This window comes from Labrus mixtus, chromosome 7 (genome assembly GCF_963584025.1).
Source record: "Labrus mixtus chromosome 7, fLabMix1.1, whole genome shotgun sequence".
NCBI lineage: Eukaryota > Metazoa > Chordata > Actinopteri > Labriformes > Labridae > Labrus > Labrus mixtus.
This window is the reverse complement of record NC_083618.1, coordinates 18,889,570-18,907,887: the sequence shown is the minus strand read 5'-3', so window position 1 is coordinate 18,907,887 and position 18,318 is coordinate 18,889,570. Positions and strand designations below refer to the sequence as shown.

Here is an 18,318-nt window from a genome sequence, read left to right as displayed (position 1 = left end):
TATAAAAATAGGTATTTGAATGGAGGATAAAAAAAAAATGGGAACATGTATAATACAGAAATTATTTTTGGCCAAATAGAATATTCACAAATATAGATTTATCAAAGTCAAACCACGTTTTTATATTTGCATGAATACATTTACAAACTTAAAAAAAACACTTAAATATATTAAAACAAAACAAGCTTTATAAAAAAAAAAAAATGTAGGTTACAAATTTTGATTGCAGATTAGACCTCTGATTGTTCCTCTGTGTTTTCCTTTCTTTTCTTTTTTTTTTTGTTTTTGTCATGTGTCTTGTTCTAGTCATGCTTAGTCTAATGTGTTTTGTACCGTTGTCATAATTGTAACAGCCAGACTTTGATTTCAAGGAGGTGGGGGGGAAGAAAAAAAAACAACCTGTTTATCGTGAAACAGTTCCCCTCCCCTCCAGCAGAGGGCGACACCTCTCCGGCAGGCCCCGGGCGGAGGGAATAAACCTTCCTGCTCCACGACAGTCGTTCCTTCCGGCTCCGGTCCCTACTCAAGTGGAAAGGTAAAGACATACCCGGCGTTGTAATCTAAATATATCTTCAGCATCTCATGTCCGATAAAACGATGATATCAGATTATCGATTGTTGTTAATGTCAGACAGAATTACATGAACGTATTTTGTCCCTAAACGTGTTACTATCGTGGATATTACGCTTAGAAGTGGAGATGTTTCCCCGGCTCTGGTGTTCGCCTGCGACTGCCATTTTTGTGTCCCATTCACGCGGGCCTTTCTTGACAATATTTACATGTTGAAACGTGTGATAACTTGTATGAACTGTGTAAAACAAACCTAGTCTAAAGGGTAAATAAGTCGGTCATTTGAATGCAATCTCGAGCTGTGTTTTAGAATAGAAACGAGCATGAGTGCTAACAGGCTAACCAGATAGCATGCTGCCACAGTGGAAGCTCAGGTTGAAGATACAAGTGACGTCCGTGTGTTTTAATGGTTTCATCTCGTGTCACCTCACAACACCAGATGCTGATGCCCAAGAAGAATCGCATTGCTATCTATGAGCTCCTCTTCAAGGAGGGAGTCATGGTGGCCAAGAAAGATGTCCACCTGGCCAAGCATCCCGAGCTTGCCGACAAGAATGTGCCCAACCTTCATGTGATGAAAGCGATGCAGGTGAGGAAACTGGAAGGTGGACCGCTGATGTGTGAAGTACCATCCATGTGGGATAACAGTCTGAACCAACCTGTGAAAACTGGTCCTTTTTTAACAGCTTAAGTTGCTCAAACGTAGTCAAGTGTTTCCTCTAGATCGAGGTAAAGACATCTGATTATAAGGGACTTTTTTTTTTAAAGATCAATACAGGAGCAGGGGGATTTCCTTTTCTGAAATAAACAAGTAGTGTTCGTCAACATATATATTAAGAATCCAGGCTTTTATCAATAAACCTGCAGAGAGACTAAAAAAACTGCACCATGTACTTCCATGTGAATATTGGTAGATTTGTCTTGGAGGCTTCTCGTACATCCTAAGATGAGTTCACCTCTTCCTCGTAATTAGTCGTTTCACTGTGTGTGGCCCTGTAAGTGCAAGGGTCAGTCATAAAGATGTTTAACTTTTGGCCTCTAAAGTCTAGGAATGGGTTTGAATGGTCTTGGATTTCGTCTGTAGAGGTCTTCATTTTCTGTTCCTGGTTTATGCTCGTCTTGATGCTGGTGGCCCGACTAGCTGTGCGAGCACACCAGCACAGCTCTCCTATTAAAGATTCAGAAGTGCTTTATTAATGCCAGAGGGAAATTCGATCGTTGTAGTTGCTCTAAACACAATACAGCAGTAGAAATGTAGTTATAGACAAATCAAATATTGATAAACTAGAATAGGAATGTAAGTGGAATATTTACACAAATAAGAATAAAAGTAGGAATACAGCTTAGTACCAAGCACGTCTTAACATCAGTTTAATAAAAGCTAAGTTGTTATAAATGTGATCAAGTTTTGGGCCGAGTTATGCGGCCGGTACTTTGAATACACAGTGCTAAATTTATGTGATTAATTTAAATCTTAACACCTATTTTAGGGTTTTAATTCCATACGCATGTTCATCAGATTCTTCCTGACTTTGGCCTTAAATTCAATTTTAAGTGGTCTAATAAAGGTCTGTGGGTATTTGATTGAACTTGTATGAATCTGTAGAAGAAACAATTGTGTTCTTGGTTGGGGTAATTGAACTGATCTCACTGGGGCTTCTTCAGCTCAAGGCTTGATGAGATGGGTAGAAATGAAATATTTTCTGTTTGTGTCTGCAAACATTCAGGACCATTGTATGCAGTAGTTATCTTGTAATAGAGGAGATGGTAGCTCTCCGTTGTGGCCGTTACCCGTCATTCGGAAAACTAACATGATGCGTTTTGTGTTTTTTCCGCCAGTCCTTGAAGTCCTGTGGGTATGTCAAGGAGCAATTTGCCTGGCGTCATTTTTACTGGTACCTCACCAATGAGGGCATTCAGTACCTGAGAGACTTCCTCCACCTTCCCCCTGAGATCGTGCCCGCCACCCTGCGCCGCCAGACCCGCCCTGAGACCGCAAGGCCCAGGCCCAAGGGTGAGTTCATCGATTTACGCTTGGTGATGTTTAAGCTGAACTTTCTTTTTAAGGTTTGGTACACTGTATTGTTGAACACACTATTTTATACCCGTTTGTAGTTTTGAACAAAAAGATCAAATTAAGGACTCACAATATGTAGAGCCTGACGTGTTTTTTTTTAAAGGGTGCTGAGTGGAAACATTCCTGAGCCATTATCATCATGGCGTCACAAAGCTGCCGCCATGGCTCGCTGTTATCAGATCATTCTGTGAGGCTCATTGTTTGTAGCATTGGCTTGAAATGACCCCCGAATAAATAGTTTTATGAATGTTAAAGAATAACTCAAAATATCACATGTTGGTTAGTGGAAATTAAACAAGATTTCACATTAGATATCAGGTTCTACTGAGATACAATGACCTTTTATGGCATTTAGCAGATGTGTCAGTAAACCGCTTCTTGGCCTGAAGTCTGTTGAAAGTAGATTTAAGGCTGAAATACTGCAGGATCTGACACTTTATGAAGAACAGCTCATGTCTTACAACTATGAAGGGGCTATCTGAATGAAAGCATCTGAGTGGATCAGCAGAAAATGTGGAACAAAAAAGGAAATCAACGAGATTGATCTGACCATTGCTAATGTCAATGAGAGATGAATACTATTTATTTTACAAAAAAATTACAGTGAGGAGGTTTACATAAAGAAAAGTCCCCAAGGCCAGATTTTTAAAATGTATGAAGGCCTCTTGCTGCAGAGCTTGTGTGTATTTATGAATCCTGTGGCATTAATACTGAACCTACATTCTCTGATTAATTGACCTGTAACCAAAGTGCACTGAGCTGAAGTTTCCTGTTTTATTTCTGCAGGAATGGAGGGAGAGAGACCCGCCCGCCTCAACCGCGGGGAGGCCGACAGAGATGCATACAGGCGATCTGCTGCACCCCGTAAGTACACTTTAAATGATACTGACTCCACTTTAATAACATCTGGTGAACTGAGTTGATGATGCATGTCATGTAAGCCATCTTAGCCACATCTTTACTCACATTTTATTACTATGACCTGAGGATGGTGTCGTCTATCAAATATCAAATTTTAAGATCCAAAAGAAAAGGCTTGTTTGTTTATCCAACAGTCCAAAATCTCTGTTAAACAAAAGCAGCAAATTTGTACAAATACTAAACTTAAGAGAGAAATTTGATGTTAAATGACATTTAGCTTTTGAATCAATACTTGAAATAGATAGGAATTGAGAAATCGCTGCAGTCCCTGTAGTCATGATGCAGAAGAGTGTACTGTGACAGGATGTTGATGAACAAGTCTTGAAACTGAAATGTTTATTAAACAGAATTTTCAGAGATGGGTTGATAAGAAAAGTGTTTACGTTAGAAGATTTTATGGTGAGAGAAGTGTCAACAGGAAACATGACTTTTATTCAGCTAATTTCTGCCTGCTGATGTATTTCATCTGAAGATGTGTATGCTGTTAGATGACTCAGTAATATATTTAATTTTTCTATTAGCTGGTGCTGACAAGAAAGCAGAGGCCGGTGCTGGAGCTGCCACAGAGTTCCAGTTCGTAAGTACAGCTTCCACCATGTTTTCACTCTAGGACGGTCTAGATTTCTTTAATCTTTCAGCGTGGGTATTTAAGTTTGTGTTCAAGATGAGAGCATGCTTCAGGTCTTGAATCATTTATCTTATCTGTTTTGGCAAATGAGGAATGTTTTCTGCAGCAATTATACAACAGTCTCTGCACAAGCAAGCGTGTGTTGTTTCACAATGGGGGGTTCATCATGGAAAGCTGAATGTAGCCTTCTATTGTGCAGCGATTTAAATTCTAATTCTTCAGGTTGACTGATGTGTTGACACAAAACTTTTCCTTGTTGCAGAGGGGAGGCTTCGGACGTGGCAGAGGACAGCAGCCTCAGTAACGTTCACTCGCTATTTCTGTACAATAAAGAAAATCAAAATACAAACATCTGTCTCAGCATTGTTTTTAATCATGAGGAATTTATAAAGGATCAATATGTAACTTATATACTGAATTAAATCTTAAAAGAGCTTACTATATCATCAGACATTAAAGAAACCTGATGTGTTGCAGTGATGGCTTCTCTGACCACAACGCAGCAACCAGTATGTCCTAAGTTTAGAGTCCCGTCCTGAATGGTCTGTGTTGGTTTTGACCAAAGTAACCCCCTAAGGCTGTCATTGCTTTATTCAAAGTTAGAACCTGGGGGAGAAAGTTCATATTTAAACTGTAAATGTCTGTCCTCATTCAAAATATACTGTCTTATTAGAGCGTTAGGCTGTCTAAAGTAGTTTACAGTTTGATCCAGCAGGGGGCGCTTGTCACTAAACGAAGACACTTGCAGTATCCCTTTTAAATGCTGGGGGTCAGAGTTGCATATTGCTCCTTCAAAGGGATCTAAGTTTTTGAAGAACGAAGATCATAACTGGGTCTGTATTTAGACATTTAGAAACATCAGTATGTGAATCCTGATGTTCCTTCACAACATAAACGTTTAGATTAGAGAGAGAGTCTTTCACTTCGATCTTGTTTTCTGTAATTCTGAAATGAAACTGTCTGCCTTCCCCTATTACAGGAAGTACATTCCTTCAATGTCTAATTCAAGCAGTACTGTCATCTGCAAAACTACAAAGCTGAAATAACAGTGCTGAGTGTCGAGACGTACTCTAAACCTCCGAAACAAAGCAATCACAGTCCATACAGGAAACATCACAAAATCAAACGTGACTAGTGTGCCATTGTGAAAGTCTTTCATCGTTTAACTAGAACATATAGATCAGTGTGTAATTTACAACAGTTACACCTATGTTCAGATTGCCAGGGGCAGAGTTTTTTTGTATCAATGAGGAAGCACCTGTGTGGGCGTGCAGGGCCAATAAACTAGCAATACTTCACTCAAGTAAAGTATTAAGTGCTCAGTGTACTGACTTTTCAAAATTTGCTAGATTAAGAAAGTTGTACTTAACATTTGTATGTTTTAAATATCCTCCTTATGTAATGTACTTCCTGTACAAGGGGAAAGTTTCCTTCCAAATTACAGAAAAAAAACGTTCAAGTGAAAGACTAGATCTCTAAATAATTTAACACTTTCGCAATGAAACGCTAGCCAAGTTTGATTGTGTGATGTCTCCTGTATGGATCCTGTTTAGTGTAAGTAATGTACTCGCAGTGTCCCGTTAACTGTACTACATGCGTCGCATAAACAGAATCTCCTGGATACTGCTTTTATGTTTATGTGCCTGAAGGAGCTACTCTGAACTATATCATGCCACCATGAAATCATACTTTGTTCCATCGAACCACAACTTGAACTGGAGTATTGAACTGATGATTAAAACCTTGCATGCATAGAAACCAAATTTTCCAAAATATGTAAAGCCTTTGTTGTTTTTCTGGTGTTTCTAGGAACCGTTTTACCTCGATTCATTCAGATTTCATCCAGATGTGAGCAGCTCCTTTATTTGTCAGTTTACATCAAAAGCAAAACCCTCCAAAAAAAGTTTTTCAGTGTGCATAGTGACTGTAAGCAGGACTTTGTTTTGAACTGTCTTTATCTACATCTCTGCAAATACATAAATAATACATTATGTTAAAAACAATAAGTAGAAGGGATTTAAAGTGAGCCACATTTGGCATTTGGATTGTATCGTATTATTTAATGTTACAACAAAGCAATTAGGCTCTTCGGTGTGTCTCTTACTCAGAACAAACAACTTGCTTTAAATTATCTGTAAGTCATGTGAGTGTGTAAAATGTAGAGACAGCAAAAAAAGTTCTGACTAGAGTTATGTAAATCTGTTTCTGTTTCATATCAGTCCTTATTGGTTCATTATCGTCTCCATGACTTTACGAAAAAGATTACTGCAGGCACATGCGTCAGACTTCTCTCAACAAACACAAACAATGACGCTGGTCAGAATGTGAAATACTGGTGTTTATTTGTTGGCACATTTATATTACAATCTTCAGTCTTCTCGCACTGGTTTTATTCCACAGTCCCAAATGACAACAGAGGAAAAGAAAAGTCCAGTGACTCAAACGCCTCAAAGAACACAAGTATGTCACTTCTTCGAGGCTGAGCTCAACGGCTAGAAGTGCACATGTTGACGTTGTTATTCAATTCCAAGTATTAGGGGGGTCATCTTTAACAGATTACTAAGAACAGCTTTGAATTATTTTATAATTCATAAAGTCGTTCAGTTGCCAGAGCGGCCTCGATGGTCATGCTAAAGGAAACTGAATGTCCTCAGCGGCAAAGTGATGTGCTTTTAATAATTTAGCTTTGGCCACAGGATGGGGCAATACGTGTCTAAATCACCTTTGGTAAATTAAAAGGAAGTGATGCTCTAGTTCTTTGTATGGACTGATCATTTCTTCCATTTTTTTTTTCTTAGATGTAATTTACAAAAGAGCCAATTGTGACATGACAAATCTCCTGGGAAAATAAGGGCTAAATACTCCATCATTACTCCACATTAACATGCCAAGTGGAGTTATTCACTTCATCATTTTTCTACCTCACTTTATGATAGAAGCTGTCCGAATGTTTAATTTGAAGGGGTAAAAAGAAAAAGAAAAGAGGGACAATTATCTTTAGATGATGAAAGCCAAAGTGCATCCTCTGGCTGTAAGGGTGCTGTGTTAGCTGTACACACGACATTAGCCTGTCATTAAACACAACAGATTAAAGAATAAAACAGAAAATAAAAATTGGATAAAGAACGAGTGGTCATTAATGATTTAGTCAGCGACTGATACTTGTGGAGATCCTCCTCACATTCATTTTGACAGTACATGTCAACCGCATCGAACCGTCCAGAGCAGATCAACCCAGGGTTACGTTTTGGATTTGTTTTTAAGCAATACACAGGTTCGTCTTATTTTACAGGTCGATAAAGACTAGAAGGTCTGGATCCACCTGAAAGCTCATGTGAGGTGCCAGGTAGGGCATCATAAAGCAAGACTTTGGCCACCACACCTTTCTGACACACCGCTATAAATTCTGCAAATGAGACTTTAGACTCTTTTCACATGGACAGCTGTCATTCAGAGAGAGAAAAAAAACACGTCTTCATTCACATATTTTGAAGAGGACAATAATTCAGTCTGTCTGAAGCCGGGTACGCTGGCCCGGTTTACAGGCCCTCAAACATTTGATGGGCAAAACTTTAATAATAAAGACAACCACTGCTCTCACCATGAAGAGATGTCCTGCCCTCTTTACCCAGGCAGCATTTGATCCACTCGGCCATCAATGTAATTTCCCATTAAGTCTTTATTTTCAATGTGTTTGGACGACTGAAGTTCTCTGTCCATATTCAAATACAAATCTAGTGCTGTATTGGGCGCTAATTTTTCGGTCATTTTTAGCCAAGATAATGTTTTGTCAGCACTTAAAACCTACAGCTCCCAATGGTGTTAGCCATTTGCAGCAGACAGAGATAGCAGCTAGCTGGTGGACACTGTGGAGGATTTAATTGCTAAGGAAATGGGAAATGGTGGTTGCTAAGGAAACCAAAACTGAGGCTAAAGAAGAGAGGATATTGGTCTTAAGTTGATAGGTATTGATGGAGACTAGAGCAGAAAGAAGAGTGATTGTTGGACAGCTCATTACAAAAGTGATTAGTACTTAAAGGTACAGATGATAATTTACTTGAAATAAAGAAGAGGGAAAATTGGACACAAAAAGCTTCAAGTGGAGACCAAGATGGATACAAAATTTGGAATTTAGGACTATTGTAATAGGTGGAGGCCAAAATTGAGCTAAAAGGAAAAAAAAATGTATTTTTAACATTCAACCAAAATTCCAATTGAATGCTATTTCTACTCTATTGATGCCAAACATGTCTACGGGAGTTTATCCCACAGGTCATGATATAAAGTGATACATTGGCGTTCTAATTTTCTGATTCTGTTATTCAAGGTTATATACGGACAGAAAACCAGCGGTGTGTTTAGTTTTTTTTTTTTTTCAATAAAGCCCTCTATGGGACAATCACAATGAGGAGAGTGGTGGGCTGCTGGGATAAAGGACAATGGGTCTTATTTACTCAAACTTCTACTCGGACAATGATGAGGAAAAAAAAAAAGTGCTCTAAATGTAACTGTTGTACTTTTTCCACCCCATTAATATCAATTTAAGGACTTTTAAGAATGGTTGGTTAATATTTGGCATTTCACCGTGAGCCTACAGCCACAATGCTTGTTCTTTAGCCTCAGATGTACTGCCTACTATCTCAAGAGAAACATCCCGACAGCTCCAGAGCCAACGCTTTGAGTTCAATCAGTTCAGCCTCAGTTGAAAAGACATTTACGACTACAGATGTGTAAGAGGTGTTCTGTCATTTGTACTCTCACCTTTGATCTATACAGAAATAAACAATTTACAATAAAAACCTCTAACATGCTATCTACAGCGCCTCCAGTTTCACAGTATTGAGCCTGCTGCCTCTCGCCGCATTAGGACCGAGTGACGCAGCTCGGCTAAAGAGACTTTTGCCAGACGTTAGAAGGAAAAAACAAAACAAAAAAGTACATAACTAGTATCCAAAAGCATTTTACATGTTAAAAATGAGGTCTCAAACTGTACAAGGCTTGTTTGTTCTGCATCTTGCCAAAGACAGCATTATAGATTCCATTACTTTCAATGTCAAGCAGGTGTCTAGAGTGTTTTTGGGGATGCAGATTAAATACTTAAGGGGGGAGGAAAAAAAAAACTCCTGACTGTAATGAAAAAGTGCCTGCTAAAGTCACCTGTGCTATGTTACGAACACAATGTAAACAAATGCTTTTAAACCAAACTGAATGTGAGGAGTAAAATATGAAAAATGGGTTTTAATAACTTAAGTGATATGTGTTGAGTTCTGAAATTACATGTCTTATGATTTTGAAATGTACTAATTCTACCCTCTCTGTATGTGGAGGAAGACTTTGTAGTCAGTCACAAAAAAAAGCATTTAAAAAAAAAAAAAAAAAGGATTAAAGAAGGAAAAGACACGGAGGAGAAAGGTGGTTCATGTTACATTGTAGGTTGACATTCTTCCACTCTCTTCACTGTAAATATATTCTGTTTGAGAGTGAAACTTGTAGTGCTTGGCTAGCTTCCCCAATGAGAGAGAAACACACTTGACACTTGAAATTGAAAGATTAGTTAGGGGCCATATCCTTCTTATGCAAGCGACATCACCAACCACGATAAAAGGACCAAAATGAAGAGAATCCAAACCTTACCAGGAGTCCGTTGCACGGTCGGCTTCAGGTCACTCGGGCGAGTGAGACACAACAAAACAGTGCTCATGCAAGACAAGTCACTTCCAACAATTCTGTTCATTCAGATACAGACAACATTTCCTATCCGCATTAACAGGAGAGGGGGAGTACACTAATGGGGCACATTCATTCACAGAGAAATAAAAATAGAAATGGAGGAAACATTTAAAAAGACCACCAATAGCCTTCAGCTTAAGCACTAAGTATACACTTTTACATTACAACAGTAAAAAGTAGTTCTTGCATTCAATAAACACCACGCTAAGGGCGCGTTAAGGAAAGAGAATGAGGAAAGCGAGGGGACATTTCATGCAGTTGTCAGTAAAAAGAAAAAAAAACAGAAGAGGGGTCAAAAATTACATTTACATTTACAAAGTGTTTCAGACTATTCACCCCGACACTTGTCATCAAGTCTGTGCCACAGTTCTGGCACAAAGGAGTTGGCAAGGCAAACCATGTTATTGAGACAAAACAAAAACAAAAACAAAAAAAAAAAGAGAGAGAAGAGAAATGACACAAGTAAGAGCGCAAGTGGTGGCGAAAGCTCCGGGGGTGTCAGAGTTGTGGTTTTAGTTATCTGATGCCCGAGACGGAGCTCTGATTGATGCTGTAGGTAGGGGAGAGGTCCCCACCTATCGTGGCCACCAAAGGTGTTCCGTTACTCGTCAGGCAACTCTCCTGGAGAGCCTCGAAGTAGGTGGCCTGCACAGGCTTGTGACACTGCAACACTTGTATGGCATCGTCTATTTTAAACCATTCCCTTTTTCTCCCTGTTGACAGAACAAGATGCCATTGTAGGGCAAGTTAAGACATGTGAGAGATAACATGAGGAACAACAAACACGGTGTAATCAATAAGTTTGGCTAATTAGCAGTTCTGCGGCAGCCACAAGAGCGGGGAACAAAGCTGGTGTTATAAAACTCCCCCTAACAAATATGCATTAAAATCCCTGAACTGTAAAAACGCAAAAGGCCTGGGATAGAAAAATAAGGCCACAGGTAGCATGTGACTCTGCCTGAGAACTTTGTCCATATGATCCCCATTATGACGAGTAAACAAACACAGAGCTTTACCAATGTTGACCGAGTCCTCCCAGTCCTCCAGCACCTCTGTGACGATAAGAACGTAGACGTAGGTTCTGTGTTTCCTCTCCTGATTCTGTGCAGGGAATAAAATGTAGCACGTTTTCACTTCTGATTTATAAAAAACACAATTCAAACGACATCGACATCTGAAGACCAAAAGAAAACAAACACACCTCAAATACTCCAACTAAGCGGCCTAAAGTCCCCTTCACACCAGCCTGAAAAAAAAAAGACAATGATTAAAAACACATTATAGATAACTATAAGAGGCAGAGAGAGGTCAATACAAAACCAAACATCTAACAAATGTGACACAATCCCTCAAACTACATTCAACTTGATTTAATTGTTTTACCTTTTCGTGTTCTGTTGAGGTTGTACTATTGAAATGTTGTTTTGTTGTTTGCATTGCAGTGGATTACATTACATCATAAGATTGCTTTTATCCCCTGCAAATTCACTCTGTGTAATTCCTGGGTCCTTTCTGAATCCTCCAAATAACACAGGAACAAAGCCGTCACAAACACAGTCTCACTGAATTTGACCCAAAGCTAAAGCCATATCTTCCACGTACGCAGAAAGTTTCCACTTTGGTGTGTAAAGATGTGTATTCTACCCAGCAGACGGATTATATTTGTCTGGAAATTAAAAGAAAGAGAATTTCAGGCCACAGAGAGTATGTTGGAAGTCAGCCTTTCAACTTTATAAACAACTGAATCTCAGACTAGGGGTTCAATTTCAGGTTACAGCTGACTGTTTAAAAATAATAATAATAATTTGGCAGTTTTCTGTTATATTTGTCATCCTTTGTTTGACAAATTACAGGAAAGAAGTGTGGACTGCATCTCACAATCATGCTGAAGATAAGTTTCATCCAGGTGTTTATTTTTGTCTGAGAAAGAATCGTAACGAAAAAAAAACAGTCGACATGTTTCTCTGGAGCTGGACCGAGCAAACGTTCAGGATTTCTGTTTAGGCAACGACCGAAAGAATCACTCAAACATCCAACTTTACTGTGAATAGACTAATCAACCGAAATGAATAGGTACCTTACTGGAGCTGCAACAATTAATAAATAGGAGTTATCAACAAAAAATTCACTGAGCAAGTTTGATGATCGATAAATAGCAGGACACCGCCAACCAATTTTCTTGGTTGGCGGTGTCGTTCTTAAAACCCATCGATACTGGCAAGATCCTTTAAAAATAACAGCCTTGTACAGCTGGATGTATGTGATATGATTGCTGTGTTTTCTGTCCTGGCTCAGGTAAAATCATTTGTAAAACATGAACTACAGCTTTTACTGTGTAGTCGCTTGTCTCTGTTCTACAGATCTTTCTTTTAAAAAATGACATAAACTTGAAATTTGATAAATTGGAATAGCGTTTTACCCTCTTTGATAAATGCATGGATTATTCTACAAAATAATCTGCAGATGAATCGATAACACAATTCATTACTTGCAGCCCTCAAACCGACAGCAGTAAAAAAAAAAAACATTTCATCACCTATTTCCAGCTATTAAATGCCGTCACATAGTGACAGCTTCTATGCCAAATGTTTTGAGCTTCATAAAAGTTCTTGGAAAAATGTCTTATAAAGGCTTTGCTGTTTGATGCCGTTACTCTGTACATGATCCTAAAACTCAAGTCAGAGATGACAACTTCTCAATTTCACACTCCTTGTTACATATTCTGTTAACATAAATAATCTGAAAGTTATATCTTGACCTCCTGAGTTGAGTAGTAGGTCAAGTTTAGATACAGAGCCAGGGCACTTGCTGACATCTTTGCAGCTTCTTCTTCAGGTTCACATTTCAGTCTATAAATAAGTGTTGACTGGACATGCTGTGCCATGGATTCAGTTTTGAACCCTTCAGCAAGATCGTTTGTGAGAAGACCAGGCTCACCACAAGAAACCCCAAAGACGTGCCAAAGATTAAGTAATAGGCCAAAAGTCAACCTGTATGTTTTTTTTTAATGCGATGGAGAGCAAGCGTTCATGAAACTGAAGCGTACTGGGCATCATTTTGGAAGAGGATGTACAGCATTGAGGCTAAATTACACCTTATGCAATACTATCTTGTGTCATGTCTGTGCCAATCAGGGCTAGGGTACGACTAATGAGCATGAGGCAAGGTTGTGAACAGTCAGATCGAAAAAGGAACTGTGTGTAACCTTTGGCCTGCTCCTGAGTGCTCTGTTTCAACTCTCATCCCTGGCAAGACTCTAAACCAATAAGCATAAGCAATCACCCACCGCTCATATAGTCATCAGAATAAACTCAGCAGGATTAGGATACGTGCTGTTACACCACCGTCCAATAAGAGGCTTAAGGAAGGAGAGTAGGCAGAGATGCATTAAAGTCATCACAAACTTTCTGAACGCGGCCTCTTCGCACTTTTAACAAACCCCAATAGTGACCTGACCTTGTGTGTGGCCCTGTGGAAATTGTGTTGGCAAGCAGCAGCGTCCTGCAACTGCTTCCTAAGCTACCAAACATCAGGAGCCAAGATAAGGGATGATATCAGCATCCGTCAGTGTGATGGATCACACACACAGAATAGACTTTCTGTGGTCAGTGACCCACCAAGAGCTGACAGCCGGGTGGGATTCAACGTCTTCAGAGCCCTGCCGCTTTTCTGATCAAAATGCCAAAGCAATGTCCACCATGCACACAAGAGGGATAACGTATTTAATGGATGGATGTGGCCTGTAGAAGTAGAACTTTGATTCCCAATGAGCTTCAGACCCCCTTAACAAATCGCTTAACTATCATTCTTAAAACCCATTAAATACTGGCAGGTTTCCCTATAAAAATAACAGCTTTGTACTACTACTAACAATTGAATGTATGTGATATGATTGCTATGTTTTTTGTAAAACATAAACAGATACAACCAGAGGCTAAATGTCAGCTAAGCTTCTTTTTTTAACTAATCTGACAGTCAATCATAAGTGAAAAACCACATATTTTGTCTTCTAAAGTCTGTTAAACACGGATATTTAACATGAAACTGCATAATATATTTTGTTGTTCTTCTTAATCTAGCATCTTTGAGTATTCAGAAAAACACTTTGTGGATGAATTATTTAAAATTTTTCCCCGTGTCAGGTCATTTAAAAGACCCATCCCACATGGAAATATTCCGACACATTGGCTGAGAGTCAATCAAATGTTCCAGCATGTCATTTAGCCAACATCCCAACAGCTATATTAGTCCAACATATTATTATTATTATTCAGTGTAGCCCTGACACCTACATTCCACTTTCCACTAGCACTGTAAGTCGTTTTTTTTTGTTATTGTTGTGTGATAAACTCCCCAGAATCAGTACTTCTTCACTGCTCTTAAAAGTTTTTTCAAAAGCCAGTCATAATGCAACAATGGCTGCCGCACAGGTTCAAAATAATAGTACTACTCTACAATTCCTGATCCCACACATTGGGCTGTATCAGAGGCATTTTTGATTCTCTCATAGGTATCAGAACAACTCTACCCAAAGCACCACGCAGACATAATAGGCCTTTCTGAAGAAGAGGTTGCAGTTGTAAAAATGGAACTATCAAAATGAAAGAAAGAGAGCTGACTCTTTTAATACAACTCCTAGATGTCATGGGGTTTCTTAAGTGCTACTGTGAAAACCAGTCAGTGTTCATTCTCAGTGTGATCTCCTCTAGCACCCAAACACTGCTTTGTAACATGATACCATAACACAGTTTACATGTTGCTAGGTTCTCTCTCTCTCTCTCTCTATCTGACTGTCCATGCATACAGGATGACTGCACTGACGAAATGGGTTCTGAGAGCAAGGTATTAGGCCCACTGTTAAATACAGACATGATTCAATAGAAATGAAACACAATACACCTTAAGAGCCAAGCTGGAAATGGAAATCCATTCTCAGAAACAGTATTCCTGGATATGCTCTAAGTCTAGAAAGGTATGTTTCACATCCATGTTTTTAAATACAAGGGTCAAGGAAAGGTTACTAGTACACAGTCTACTTAGGAATGCTCATATGATAGCAGCGGTCAGTCACAAGGACAAAGACAAAAACACAGCCCAAATTATCGGCTTAAATAAGTTAAAAATGATTATGCACAAAGTTAAAGGACCAACCTCTTCACACACTTCTCGGGCTGCAGCAACATTGGGCTCCTCCTCGGGCTCCATTCCCCCTCCAGGAACTATCCACTTGTCAGGATGTCGACTACTGCTAACCAGCAACACCTACAAGGCAGTCAAAACAATGATATTTGTTAAGAGCGTGCAATTGAGCAAGATATCCAGTCTTAGATACGGAAGCAAGAAGCAACAAATACTAACATGTGACACATCCAACTACTTCTTGACTAAACTATAAAACTTTTAAGATTATTACTGAGGTCCTCTTGAGCCGAGTTTTCCAGCTGCATGTTGTGAGAACGTGGTCAACCTACTGCGTGGTTAAGAAATCAAACTATTTTTGAAATAGCTAAGGTATGAGTCACTGCGTTTTGTTTTCTCCATTCAAGTATGGGGAGTTTATGTTTTCAACAATCACATAGAGAAGAAAAAAAAATCCATGCTTGGCTGAGTGCCGATCTGGTGGATCATCAAGAGTCTCTGGTAAAAGTTTGTAGCTTCCTGCAGGACAATACAGATGGTGATTCCTCTAAATCACCCATCTTGACTTGAACCAGAATGGGGGAAATAGTTTAATCTCAATTCGTCTCCTTTCCTTCATGGAAATGTTTCCGCCACAGAAGACATCTTTGTGCTAATTGTTGACTGCACATCAGCTTCCCAAAATCGCCCCTGATCTCAAATGAGCAGGCTACTTTTTCTGAGAGGTTTTCTAGGAGGAGCAGAAAGTAAGAGAGAGAGGCTCATTCAAGTGGTGACATGGTTCATAACAAACACCTCTACTTTGACATTAGGCCGATGGGTGGTTCAGGTTGTCATATAATTGATTTAATGCTATTAAGCACATGCTATATCTCCCAATGTTTTCTTTTGGCTTACACAGCTACAGTGCTACTTATCAGTCTAATGTTTGGTTAGCAGCACCAGGTAACTGTGACATGAAACAGATTTAAATCTGAACCTGTCACGTCAGAAAACTTAAATGCCATTTATCCAGCATGTAGCTGACGACAGCCACCACTCATCATCATAAGTCAGTGCTGTGGCCTGAGAGCCGGCTGCCCACTGTAGCGACACACACCGCTGGGTATAAAAAGCCGAGGCTGCTAAATGAACAGCTAAAAGAGGCTTACATAACACTTGGGTAAGTACGAGCTCTAAATGATGTTTTAACGCAAACACAGAAGAGCACGACTAAGGATGAGTGGTCGTGTCTTACTGGTGTGAAAACCCTCCCGCTGTGTTGGTAAAAAAAACAGCGATTTACAGACAAGAAAAAGACCCTGAAAGCATCCACGGCTGCTAATGCTAGCTTGGCCCTCCCAGACAGTCACATCCTCGGACTCACCTCCTCCTCGCTCTCGCTCCTGAAGCACAGACAGGCGGCCCGCTTCTTGTACCCGTCCCCGTCGTACGTCCGGGTTTGGTTTGACTTGAGCTTCATCATTTCAACAGGGCAACCGAAAAGTTCAAAAAGAAGTACGACTGTAAGTTCACCGCGTGTGAAGACGATGGTTTGTAGACGCAAAAGTCCTCCTCCGGGGGCGGGGGGGGACCTCGGCCGTTTTTTTTTTGTAGTTAAAAGAAATAACTTCTTCTTCGCTTCATTTTCACAAAACCCTGGGCACATCTACGGCACGGTCGCCATTACAAGGAAGCCGCTACGCCCACGACGTAATTTAACCTTTAATAGCTCGGCGTGCGTAAGAAACAAAACGTAACGCGCCTTTGAGAATTGGGGCAAAACGCAACAGCACGCTGTGACTGGAGCGAGCCGGTGAAGGAAAAAACTGGCACTTTAAACCACGGACACTTGTTTGAGGCGGAAAACAAACAACTCAATGTGTCATCTCTTATTTTGAGTGTCACGTTGTCCGCATAACATGCCGTCAAAATGACAAATAAAAAAACACACACGTAATGTTGCTTCAATTCTTGGATTTCAGCACCGCCGGCAATGGACAGCGCCAGTAATGATCCTCTGATTTCATTCAATGAAATGAATTAAAACAGTACCCCTTTGCTTGAAACATCACTCCATGAATAAACAAAAAAAAAAAAAAAACGCTGAGGGCTAAAACACTTTGGTTGTTTATACATTTAGGGATAATCCAGCATTTGAGTACCAATCCAATATAAAGGCCTTAAAAGCAAAAAAAAAAAAAAAAAAGCCATTCACTTTTACTTGACTATTAAAAGGTGAGATTATGCCTGAATAACCTACATACAGAAAGTTTTTTTTTTTTTTAAACAGCAACATTTGGGAATTTGTAAGCATCAGTCATATATTTGCCTATTTAATATGTTACCCTCTATCAACCGAACAACTCATCGAATTATTAAGAACATAACTTGATTGATTGAAATAGAAAATTTTTGTTAGTTTAAGCATGAAATACTTTGATTGGCCAAATGGTTGCAGATGAGTTTTTTTTTTTTGTTGGTCAAATAAATGATCAGCTCTAAAATAGGGTCGACATCACCAGTATTGATTTATTTGTTTCCCAGCCAAGCTGTCAAATTTACAATAACTTCATATTGTCAGTGTAATTATTTCCCACATCAAGCCACCATTGCTTATTTTATTTTATTGGTTTCTTCTTTGCTCCTTCCAGATGCACAGTTGTCCTTTTTTTTTTTTATCTGTTGAAGTCCAATTGCTTTTACTGCTGTGACAATTTCCCACCAGAGATCAATACAATTTTCCCCACTTTGATTGTGGCTCAGGTTTCTCCAAACACATGCTGACATTCAAAGTGGATCTTACCTTTCTCTCATAACATCTGAGACACATACCTGCGTTTTTGCTCTAAAGTGTCAAACAGGAAAATGATCTGTTCTCTAAATGGGGACAAGTTATTTTATGTACAATGTGTATATATTTGGAATTAGACGGGTTTGTTTTTACAGTAAAAGTATGCTGTAACCAAGCAGCAACCTTCGGTCTTGAAAAATAAAGCCAAAATCCTGTTGTTTGTCGAGTGTCCGCTTGAGGCTGGCTCCAGGAACCCCGGAAGTCACATACACACCACTGCTAAAAAAGCTATTTTTAAAGCAGAAATTAAAAATGTTTACAGCCTGGTACAAATAACAAAACTGGTCTGATTAGTTATTGTCATCAATGGGCACTCACTGTAAGGGGGGTTAATTACGTTAAAAGCTACGTTTTGACTTCATGAACAATATGTGTTATCAAAAGATAGGCGCGTAGCTGACATGATTGACAGGCGGTCG

General features: G+C 39.4%; 2 protein-coding genes across 2 annotated transcripts; one reads left to right on the top strand and one right to left on the bottom strand.

The window, feature by feature from the left end:
* Nucleotides 1–403: 403 nt before the first annotated feature.
* Nucleotides 404–4,546, top strand: rps10 (ribosomal protein S10). The gene is made up of 6 exons (XM_061041109.1): nucleotides 404–535; nucleotides 1,011–1,160; nucleotides 2,411–2,585; nucleotides 3,435–3,512; nucleotides 4,091–4,146; nucleotides 4,460–4,546. Exons 2-6 carry the CDS (start codon nucleotides 1,011–1,013, stop codon nucleotides 4,499–4,501), a joined length of 501 nt encoding a protein of 166 aa, XP_060897092.1. The 5' UTR covers nucleotides 404–535; the 3' UTR covers nucleotides 4,502–4,546.
* Nucleotides 4,547–6,514: 1,968 nt separating this feature from the next.
* nudt3b (nudix (nucleoside diphosphate linked moiety X)-type motif 3b) lies at nucleotides 6,515–16,757 on the bottom strand. Its single transcript, XM_061041108.1, has 5 exons — nucleotides 16,433–16,757; nucleotides 15,079–15,189; nucleotides 11,129–11,173; nucleotides 10,944–11,028; nucleotides 6,515–10,640 (listed from the first exon to the last, which is right to left on the bottom strand). The coding sequence occupies exons 1-5, from the start codon at nucleotides 16,712–16,714 to the stop codon at nucleotides 10,444–10,446; spliced, it is 720 nt and encodes a 239-aa protein (XP_060897091.1). The 5' UTR covers nucleotides 16,715–16,757; the 3' UTR covers nucleotides 6,515–10,443.
* Between the last annotated feature and the right edge of the window lie 1,561 nt (nucleotides 16,758–18,318).